The following is a 10,885-nucleotide window of genomic DNA, read 5'->3' as shown; positions in this document are numbered from 1 at the left end:
CAAATGTACATTTCTTATACTTATTAATTAAATAAAATCTTAAAAATAAATTCCAAAAAACGAGCTTTTTCTAACATTCAAGTGGATGTAACACCTCAAGTTATACTCGCAGAAACTATATAACGGAAAGGTTCAGGAAAAGGTTCGTTTTAATGTTGTTGAACTATACATGAGTATAGTACGAGTTTCAGTACAAGTTTGTGGTCAATGTCAGAGAATTTTATCATTTTACAGTATACTAAAAACAATTGTGTGATAGTTACTCCAGTTTTACGAGGAAACTTTAACTATTCGAATGTAAAGGACGCTGGTTGTTAAGGCCAACGAATTAGTCGTTTATTTTTCTGTGAATATTTTAAGCTACTATAATAAAACTAATCATTGCGCTTTCGTCACAATGGTCTTAGCACCATTTCTTTTCGCAATTGTCAATTAAATTTTTTTTCGAGTACGAAGTAATTAATACTAATTTTGTATTAAATTTCTTCGAAAGCACTTTCATTCACTTGTACTATTTTCCGGGTTCGCTCATCTAAATCACAGAATAATTAACAAAAGAATCAATGCGTAATAGGTTTAAACTATAAATAATTATTTATTTTTAACTAAGCCAAATTATGAAATTAAAACATCTTTTATTAACTTCATAATTATTTCAGCATTTAGTCACTTAAGTGACGAAAAATGTAAATACCAATTTTAATTGTGAAATCTAAGTGTGTAAATATACGTGATACCACTTCATTATGTTTACAATTGAAAGATTTCATTTCCTCGCGTTAAAAGGTGCTAGCTTGCTTAATATTATACTATTTTGTTTTGATATTTGAAGCAGAAGTTTCGTGAAGATATCTTGTCAAATAAAATAGGTTTCGACACAGAACTTGATTTGTATCGGTCAGGCTGTAGGGCGGCTATATGCTATAGTGAACCTATCCGAACAATTTGTTTGGAGATTTTAGTACTGCTTTGAACCAAAATATGTGCCAAATTTCATGAAGATATTTTTTCAAACAAAAACGTTGCACTTAATTATGACAGATCAATGACAGCGTCCCTCCGTTTCCTCCAAATGAGCAGCTACTTGCGCAGAAAAGGACTTGTGTCAAATTTCATATATAGTGTAGATAACTATCTATAGACAGACGGGCATAGCTAAATCGACTCAGCTGGTCATGTTGATCATTTACATAATATATACTTTATAAGGTTTCCGACACTTCCTTCTGGGTGTTACAAACTTCGCGGCACACTTAATATGCCCTGTTCAGGTAAAAAAAAAACATTAATATATATTTATATGCGCTCATAAAGTAAAGTAAAACACTTATCTTTGAAAAAAATGTGAATATAAAGTATATTTATAATTTTTTTTGCTGCAAAAGTCATATAGGTTAAAATGAAAAAGATATGAGTATATATAAATAAAATGATAGTAAAGCAAATCACAAAAACATTTTATAGAACGTAATCATTGGTAAATATAAATAATATACATATTATTTAAAATCAGTAACATAAAATTTTTACTTAAAAGTTATCAAATGTTTGTTGGTACGAAAACAGTTCACAGTTCAACAGAACAAGACAGTCCAATTATACTTCAAGATATATAAGGTTTCCTTATATGCGCAAGTATGTAAGTTTTGGGAAGCACAGCACACACGATACTAAAGTAGGATTCAAATAGCTGCATTTTAATGAGTGTTATTGGTGTGTGGCTTGTGTATGTAACTCTTGCAAATAGCGCTCCTGTTCAGCACGACGATTCTTTTCCAAAATCAAAGCACGTCTGATAAAAAAAAACAACAAAAAATTAAAAATTCGAAACGATAAGCATTTATGAAAAAAAAAACAATATATATGTACCAATTTACGCTCCATAGCAGTATTTCGCACTTACCTATACCGTTCGTAGAAGCCAACAATTGTGCCGAGCTCTTGCTTGAACAGACGTACCAACATACCATCGAAGCACTCAAGATCTTGCAAACTGAACATGTTGAATTGCAGCATATGGTCTTTCGATGAATCTGCATTTGAGTATACCACCAACCATTTGGGTATCTCTTCTAACAAATACGGATTGGCCGGTACTAGCGCATTGTGTGTGTGTACTGGCGGTGTATAAGGAACTGGCATTTCAGGGCCTATGGCCTTCGGTGGTTCGGCAGATGTAGTATAAACATAATATGAGGTAAGGCATGGATGCTGTCTTTGGCATTGCCCCGTATATTGGTTTTCATAGTAGGTACCGTGAACTTTAGAAACAACACGTCGCCATCCTACCGGTAGACCTTCCCTCTCTAGCGGATGCGACCAATGCGTAGTATGCGTGTGATGGTCAATATAATACTTGCGCCCATGAAGAGTATATTGCATTGCCCAGCCGGGTGGAAGTGGTAGCTCTTCTTCTATGGATTGCTGTGATGGCACCTTTTGTAAAACATTTGTTGTACTGTTTGTTTTGCCGACCGATTGTGAGTGTAGCTGCCTCGACGGTGCATGGTACAAAGATTGAACAGAAGTTGCAGCTGCTGTACCACCAGTTAAATCGTAAGATGAATGCAAGTTATTGTTGGAAACCGCCAGAGTGGTATTACTATAAATGGGTGACTCAGAGCGAACTTCTGCAGTTGATTGAGTAGAACGACTATCGAAATTATTCATTGATGTATGATTATTGTTGATAACACTTCCTGAAGTATTGGAAGAAACTCTAAAGGGATTTTCGTATATGGGATAGGAGTCAGAGCCGGCTAAATAACTGGCATTGGTTGGATAATGTTGTGGTGGAGTTGGTGTAGCACCACGTGGTATCTGAAGTACATTGTTGTAGGAATCTATACCTTCAGCTATTGATGTGGCATTAGTATCACTGCTTGTAAAGCCACGAATTCGTCCATCATAAGAGTTACTATGTTTTTGATTAGCAGAGTGCCTTCTATGAAATTGTTCGTAGGATGCATTGTTAGGCTGCAGTAAAGGTGATGATTGTTGACGACGAATTCGATCGATTTGCTCAATGTTTACATAGTTGCTTGTGCTGTTACTAGCATTGCTGCTGTTACCGCTATGACCATGTCCATTGCTGGACACATCCAAATTATTGCTTGAGTAGAAATGTGGATGTTGGTTTGTTGAGGACATGGAATTGGTAGGCGCATAAAAGCCCGTCACACCGTAACGTTGCTGATGTGCCTGTGACACCGAACGCATCGTTGTCGTTGTCGTGGGGGGCAATTGTGATTGTGCCCGTCTCGCATGATAATAATCAGGCTGCGAATTCAATTGTGAGTCGTTGCCGCAGGAGTAAGTATTGCGACTGGAATTACCAGAACTTCGACCGGTAAATTCGCAACTGGGCGAAGTGCTTGCACAACGCTGCAGTGACTTCTTATTATGCTTGGCGCGCTGCTCATCAAACGACCAGACATTTATCACTGGTATCTCAGGAGGTGTTTCCTTTTTCACATACTTACCAACCACACCTTCCTTATGAGCGGTAGCTTTTTCTTTACTGCGGCGCGACAACATGGTCGGTTTTCGATTGCAAAGCAAAATTAGGTAGTTCATTCAATCTCTACAATGCCTCCCATAAAAAGCTACCAAAAATCGAAGTATTCATATTAAAATCAAAATTTCTTTTGTTGCCATGCAAAAACAAAAGTTTTAGTTGCGGTAGCAATTTGTTACTCTGCGTTAATTTTCATGCGCTCTTTTAGACTAATGCGAATGTTGAAGTTAATTTTTACTTTTCAGCTTACTCACTAATAACACAGCAAATAAATAAAGGACTTTTGAAGACGTGAAGAAATAAACAACCGGAACAAATTTACAAGTACAAAATGTCAAATTGAATTGGGTGGTGATGTGCAAGTATGCATTAAAGAAGGAGAATCGCATATGTTATCGATTAATAATAGTTAATAAAAATTATTCAAAACAAGAAAGCTTGACCTATAATACTTCATTTTTAAACATTTATTTAAAGCTTTGTCACCAGTTTTCTTATTGCATAAGGTTTTTCACTCATTAACCTAGCATGAATTATTTTTGTTCGATTTGCTAAATTTCGATAGTAGAATTTCGACTATTTATATATAAGCCCATCTTTGGTTTGCTGACAGTCGTTTGATCATGATTAGGGTTGCCAAGACCTGATTTTTGAATTTTCTTTATAAATATTATTTTCGTGTTTTAATTTTAAACAATGCATTTTATGTAATCAAACCTTATTATATTAACTGTTTAAAAAAAAAAAGTATTTATAAAAATTTTGGATTCAAATACGGTATTGAACAAAATTAACTCTAAAAATCTGATAAAAAATTATATTTAATTATTTAAAGCTTTAGGTATATATTGCAAATAAAAAAATAAATAAATTTAACGTCAAACTTAAAATTATAAATTGAAAAAGAAATTGTTTTAATAAAAAAACAGCAAAGAATGTGATTGTGAGCAATAAAGCTATTAAACGATTACTTTTTTACATTAGTGTATATTTAACATCGGTGGTATGTAATTATTTGTTTTTAACGTTTTTTGTTTACATTCGTTTTTCCTTGCATCAAAGTGTAAAATGAAAACACAGGCCTAGAACAACTTCACTACAAACCAGCAATATATGTACCTATAATTAATTTGTTTACATGAATTAATTAGTTCCCAAAGTTTATGCTCATCAATTGTTAAAAAATTAATGATTAAGCAAAAGAGAGTTATTATAAACTGCCTGAAGCGTAAGATGAGCAACACATGTTAGACAAGTTTTAGCAAAATTTGAGATGATCATGAATGCAAATAGACATAAGGTGCTTAATATACGAATCGTTATAGTCTGTTTAGTTTTTAAACGGGCGCGAACATCGGCAGTCACTAACTCGAGAAGCTTACTCTGTTTAAGCTTATACTTAATTCTAGTCAGCAATTATTATAATTCACATATAATTAACTGGAGATGTGCTAAAGTGTCTCGAAGAGTGCAAAAATAACCAAAAATAGTGAAATTTTAATATTACAGAAATTGATTAAAAATTAATTTGTGCAAAATTTGCAAAGTGCAACCATCATAAAGTGAAATGTCACAACAGAATGGAATTTCCGCTGAAGCCGCACCGGAAGCGGAGACAGAGCCAAAAGGAGTGGTGGTTTATTTAAAAAAACTATGGGCATATCGACAATATTTGGTGATCGAACCATTTTTCTTTTTCTACCTGATGGCTAGTGTTTTTAACGCAGTAGCAATGCAAAATTTTCCGCTCGACAAGGTAACATTGACTAAGAGTGGATCCTTTCATTTTGGTTTGTGCTTTAAAGTGGAGTTGTTTCGATTTTTTAGGCGTGTCGCGTTAATTTGGGTTATAATAAAATTATCTGCGACACGACTTTGGACAAATCCGAGCTGGGCATAGAATGTGACGACTTCAATTTCGAGAACACAACGCTCGGCGCAGTAGCAGCAGATGCTGCGCTCTCTATCGGTTCGATGGGCTTCAACTACACCGTGTGTAAAGCTGAAATCGAGGCGCAAAAATTAGCTGCCGATGTATCTGGAAAACGCGCACCCATTGGTGTGTATGTTTTATTATAGCATTTCATCCTTTGTGGGTCCATCGTAAAATTTTGAAAATTCACATGATGTGCGTTGTTTGCATTAACGCTTCATTTGCTGTTTGAACTGAGTATCAATTTGGATATATACCAAAGAATTTAATAGGTATTTAGAACTTGTTTAGGGTATTTGCATTTCGTGTTTAACAAATAATGCAAATCTAAAAAATTTGTGTTTGAATTTCAGAAAATATAAATACCAATCTAATAATTGCTGGTATTACCAGTTCCTTTCGCAAACACGCTCCAGTAGTTCTGTACAAGTGTGTGTGTGTGACGGAACAAGAAAACAAAACAGAGAAGTAAAACATTCTTCTCAAAAATATCCCGAAGACATCATTAAATTTTACTTGTTTCTGTGTAGGATTTTTTGTTTGAATAACTAATATATTATTATTTTTCAGTTTTTTTTTTAATATTTTTTGTTTAATGATACTTGGTGGTACTTGTAAACTCCAAATATAGATAGTAATTTTGCGCCGTTTATGTTAATTGTTAATCTCTGATAAAGAAAAAAATACACTTACAGATTCGTCAATAGAGGCTTTAATTGTTTATTGGAACGTGATTTTCCATTTGTTTTGATTTCGTAATTTGCCTTTTTCACGCATGCAAATAGTTGCCAATTCATCTTCAGTACTTCAGAGAATTTTGAATTATAGTTCAAAACTGGTTCCGTTAGCACTTACCTTGCGTCCAGTTTGATTATCAAACAAGTTGTTTTCATTAGAATTTTTAGTTTTTGTACAAACGGATTAATTAGCATTCGTTCTGATCGCTGTGTTTTATAGCATCTGTGTGCTTGTGTGTGTGTTAATCTTCAGAAACAAACAAATTCGATGTGAGATAATGTCAATTAGTGAAGCGCTGAATGAAATTTTCCTACTAGAAGATGATCACAAAATTTTATTACAACATTCTCTTGTTTAATTGATTTAAAGGTGCTATTAAATAATGAACTGGATTTGTTAGTGATGGATTAGAACACTTTTGATTTACTCGGTAATCGCTAGTGTGTAGTATATGTATATGTATGTATGTAATAGATCACACATGGTTTTGAAAAATATTTCAGAATTTTTTATTTTAAACTTTTGAATTTTTAATTACTTCAACATATTTACATAATTATATTTTTATCTTAAAATAAATTTTTGATAAATATTTGAAATATTTAAATGCAATTGCTTGAATAGAAGAAGAACAATTCCTATTAATTGACAATTTAGCTTATGATGCGAAAAAAATCATTTGCCGGATTCTTTACCGAAACAATTTTTAATTACGACGAATTCTCAAACGTTTTCAGAGATTGATTACAATCATACATACATACATATGTATTTAATTGCATATTCTATTCAAATGCAAATGTTAACTCATCACGAAGCTTAATTTCTCCATGTATGTTTATATATGTATTAAACCATTGAATTAACTGTTATATGCAAATTTCTGTTTGACCAATATTTTGTTTATTTTTACTTCAAATATAAATGAAAAAAAAAATAAATGTAATTAATAATTAATACTTTTCTCAATTAAAACTAGCAAAAATGTTAACTTCGGCTTGACACGAGTAACGCGTGATCTGTCAAAAAAGGTTAAGTAGTATCTTACTTGGTTCCCCAGTTATAATAACTTTTACAGGCAGCTCTATGTTATAGTGGTCCGATCGGAGCTATATGCTTCTAACTTGTGGCGTTGCCTTGGATAATACTTGTATTATGTAAAATTTCGTCAAATAAAAAGTTTTCTACTCCAGAACTTGGGGACTATCTATACAGACAGACGGACAGACATATGGACAAAAGGCTAAATCGACCCAGCTCGTCTTGTTGATTATTTATGTACATATGTATGTGTATAGTATATACTTTATAGGGTATCCAACGTCTCTTTCTGAGCGTTACATACTTCGTGGTAAACTTAATATAGCCTGTTCAGGATACAGAAACGTCGTTGAGGTCAAGTAAATGCATTATCCTTTATATGACTAGTTATCTGTAAAACAGAAAAAAAGCGTTTATTTATGATAATTCCTAAGAAACTAAATTCATATTGAATAACTTTTTCATCAAAATATATACTTGGCATTAAGATGCGGCTTAATCCCACCTAGCGCTGTTATCTTTTAGAAAACTCAATTATACACTATTACATCACGAAAAATAAGCTCGATGAGGATTATAATTTTGAGGTTATGTAATACATGCAATGTCATAGTACATGAAAATATTTAATGGTTTGGAAAATATTTCACTGCGAAGAGTTATAACATTTTTTAACACAATATTTATTTGCCTAATAAAAGATTTTTTGTATTTTTTTACTTACAGCTGCCATCTTTCCTTTGATTGTGTTACTTTTTGCTGGTGGTTGGTCCGATCGTTATAATAAGCGCAAGCCATGCATGATTATGCCCATTATCGGCGAGTTGCTTTCCTTCTCATGTAAGCATATTAAAAAAAAAAAAACATTATAATAGTAATAGAAAAACAATATATTAGTCAAATTATTGTAAAAATATATAAGATGGAAATTAACCAAAAATTCTAAACTGTTGCATTCCATTAAGGTTTGCTCATTTCGGCAATCTTCTTCGATGCCCTGCCCATGGAATTTGGCGCATACTGCGAGGCGATCGTACCGGCATTATTCGGCGGACTCACGTTTTGTTTAATGGCTATATATAGTTATATAACTATAGCGACACCTGAAAAAGATCGCATATTTAGGTAATATTTACAATTTTAAACTATTTTTATATACATACATATATTTCCATAATTTTTATAACTTTTCCATTGTTTTCAAATTAATCTTTCTGCACAATTCCTGCAGATTTGGTATATTTGCAATGTTTGTGACAGCTGTGCCTTTTATTGGTCAACCGATAAGCGGTTTTCTGTTTCAGAAACTTGGTTATATATGTAAGTCACTAATGTTTGTTTTGCAACACAAAAATTACAAGAATTTTTTTCTTTTTTACATTGTGTCTCACAGTTTCGTTTGGCATGGCCGCATCATTCCAAGTTATTGCCATACTCTATATAATATTCTTTATAAAAGAGGTGCAACCTGCACCTAAAACAGTTGAAAAAACACCTGAGGACATCCCGCCACCATTGCCGGCACAGGGTCCACCACCGCTACGTGTCGGCGCCGACAATTTGGCTTATGAGCACACGGGCACCGATGAGGTGGATCGCGTTAAGAATGTGAGTTTTGAATTGAATTCGCGCTTAGAGCCGTCGGATAAGTCGGCACAGTTATCGAATGCTGACGCTGCAACACCCGCTCGACGGTCCTTTCTTCGTGAATTCTTCGACCCAACTTTGGTTCTAGATTGCCTTAAATTTCCGTTAGTAAAACGTCCGAACCACGGAAGAATGTTACTGATTTTACTTATAACTGCTTACTTTTTGACCCTAGGTCCCGTTTCAGGTAGGTCAAAACTTTTGTTTATTAAATTTAAATGGAGAGCGAAATATTTTGTACTCTATTGTAGGTGAAAACGACTATTGGTACCGTTATACACTTATCAAACTCAATTGGAATGGAAATGACTTTAGTTTCTTCTTCACGTTTTCTTCTGCGGCAGCTTTAGTTGGTATGTAGAAAATACTTTATATGTACATACATATATTATAACAGATCGATTTTTTTTTCTATGAAATCGCGTAAGTGGGAAATGTTCTACATATCATTCCGAACATTTTTGTTTAAGAGACTATGGGTCTAAAACCTCGAACCAGCGATTTTTGTATGGAAGATATCTGATATAGTTGCCCGATCGGATATTAAAATGCACACACGCATTAAATTTCATAAGGATATCCAAAAACTGACGAACAAATTTTTATGATCCCTAAAAACCCTCGCCTTAAAAATTGCTGATCCGCACAACCTTTCCCGCATTTGAGATTTTCTCGTTTCTTTGGTCCCTGTAAATGAACCCGCTCTAATGTACATATATACAATACATATTTTTGGTTTGAAAACCATTTATAAGTTCAAAACTGTTATTAGAAATGCTTCGACTTTTCACGCTTTAAACAATTTGGATTAAATTATTATTGTTTCACTTTTAGGTACTTTTATTGGCACCGCAATACTTAGTAAATTGCTGAAATTTTCGGACCCTACCATTGGTATATTATCAGCTGTAGCAATCGTTATTTCACGAATTCTATTTGTAAGTTCGTTTCACAATTATTATTATTTTTTAATTACGGCCTTTTAATTTAAATTTTGCATACATTTCAGGCTTTTGCCAGTGATACGAAGTCTTTCTATGTTGCTGGAGTTGTTGATATGTTCGTAAGTTTGCGTGTCATTGCCATCAAAACTATCAGCTCCAGCATTGTTGATGGCGCGGAATTAAGTTAGTGTCGTAGATAATTATTTTAGCGATTTTATTATATTTTATTTAAAAAAAAATCTATATTTATAGGCAAAATGTACTCGATATTTGGTATTAGTGAGCCAATTGGGCAGTTCATATTCCCGCCAATTTTCAGTGTCATATATCAAGAAACTGTGGCAACTTTTCCAGGTGCGATCTTTCTCTTTGGTGAAGTATTCTATGTACCCAATGTGCTGGTGTTTATGTAAGTGACCTTTTTTGGATATTCTCTTTTTTACTCTATTTTTGTATTTTTTGTTTCATTTATCTTATAAACTATTTTGTTCTAAATTTTTTTTCTTTTTTTGCTTGCAGATTGTGTTATTTCATTTTACGGCGCAGAAATAAAACTCAGCAGAAGCCTGTAGAAAGTGCCAGTGCAAATACTGTCCCCACAAATCCGGATTGTGAAATAACTAGTCTATAATTCTTTTATTTATGTATATAAATTTAATAAGAGTGCTGCCAAGCTGTGTAAAAGATTTTCAAAATAACTTTATTTTATCATTAGTATAGGCAAACACTTAACTTTGAAAATATTATACTGAAAATATTTTGCGATGCTTTACGCTTATTTAAAACATTTTGATATTTAAATCGGTTAAATTTTTCATGCTGAAAAGTTTTGACTATAGAAAACTCTAGTTTTCTTATTTTAATATATATTTTTTTACTCTTTATTCAATGTAGGAATTCCTTTGTAAATAAAAATATATAATTTTTTCTAACCTCAAATCGAAATTGTTATAAAAAGTAAGGCATATTATCTCAAGATTGTTGTATGTAAATTTAAAGTTGAAGAGAGCAAAATTGTTGAAGTTATGAGTATTTTTATACCTGTCATTCAAAAACACCTCCAGC

The 10,885-nt window shown here is 33.0% G+C and overlaps 2 protein-coding genes across 5 annotated transcripts in view; one reads left to right on the top strand and one right to left on the bottom strand.

Moving 5' to 3' along the window:
* The window catches only part of LOC126767640 (uncharacterized), a 47,465-nt gene extending 36,947 nt beyond the window's left edge, over positions 1-10,518 (top strand). Inside the window, exons 1-11 of one of the 2 annotated variants that reach the window (XM_050485112.1) lie at positions 4,859-5,273; positions 5,345-5,576; positions 7,956-8,069; positions 8,195-8,354; positions 8,461-8,549; positions 8,623-9,063; positions 9,128-9,229; positions 9,711-9,814; positions 9,886-10,003; positions 10,073-10,229; positions 10,340-10,518. In XM_050485112.1, the coding sequence (XP_050341069.1) occupies positions 5,085-5,273; positions 5,345-5,576; positions 7,956-8,069; positions 8,195-8,354; positions 8,461-8,549; positions 8,623-9,063; positions 9,128-9,229; positions 9,711-9,814; positions 9,886-10,003; positions 10,073-10,229; positions 10,340-10,451 (1,818 nt within the window). In that variant the 5' untranslated portion in view covers positions 4,859-5,084 and the 3' untranslated portion in view covers positions 10,452-10,518. Of the gene's footprint in view, positions 1-4,858; positions 5,274-5,344; positions 5,577-7,955; positions 8,070-8,194; positions 8,355-8,460; positions 8,550-8,622; positions 9,064-9,127; positions 9,230-9,710; positions 9,815-9,885; positions 10,004-10,072; positions 10,230-10,339 lie in introns of those variants that run through there. The other variant, XM_050485113.1, reaches the window with a different exon arrangement.
* Positions 755-3,858, bottom strand: LOC126767641 (scaffold protein salvador). 3 transcript variants are annotated; one of them, XM_050485115.1, is made up of 3 exons: positions 3,772-3,843; positions 1,904-3,605; positions 1,361-1,792 (listed from the first exon to the last, which is right to left on the bottom strand). In XM_050485115.1, exons 2-3 carry the CDS (start codon positions 3,574-3,576, stop codon positions 1,708-1,710), a joined length of 1,758 nt encoding a protein of 585 aa, XP_050341072.1. In that variant the 5' UTR covers positions 3,577-3,605; positions 3,772-3,843; the 3' UTR covers positions 1,361-1,707. The 3 variants fall into 3 exon arrangements, with proteins under 3 accessions (XP_050341073.1, XP_050341072.1, XP_050341071.1); XM_050485116.1 differs by lacking the exon at positions 1,361-1,792 and adding an exon at positions 755-1,263 and having other exon boundaries at positions 1,904-3,855; XM_050485114.1 differs by having other exon boundaries at positions 1,904-3,858.
* Positions 10,519-10,885: the final 367 nt, after the last annotated feature.

This window comes from Bactrocera neohumeralis, chromosome 2 (assembly GCF_024586455.1).
Source record: "Bactrocera neohumeralis isolate Rockhampton chromosome 2, APGP_CSIRO_Bneo_wtdbg2-racon-allhic-juicebox.fasta_v2, whole genome shotgun sequence".
In the NCBI taxonomy this organism is placed as follows: domain Eukaryota; kingdom Metazoa; phylum Arthropoda; class Insecta; order Diptera; family Tephritidae; genus Bactrocera; species Bactrocera neohumeralis.
Note: the sequence above shows the minus strand (reverse complement) of the source record. Positions and strands in the feature narration are given on the sequence as shown.

Excerpts from the sequence above, each read along its gene's own strand:
- LOC126767641 (XM_050485114.1), bottom strand. The coding sequence starts at position 3,576 with ATGAACTACCTAATTTTGCTTTGCAATCGAAAACCGACCATGTTGTCG. Across the intron at positions 1,793-1,903 it reads GGCTTCTACGAACGGTATAG|ACGTGCTTTGATTTTGGAAA; the intron begins GTAAGTGCGAAA and ends TTTTTTTATCAG.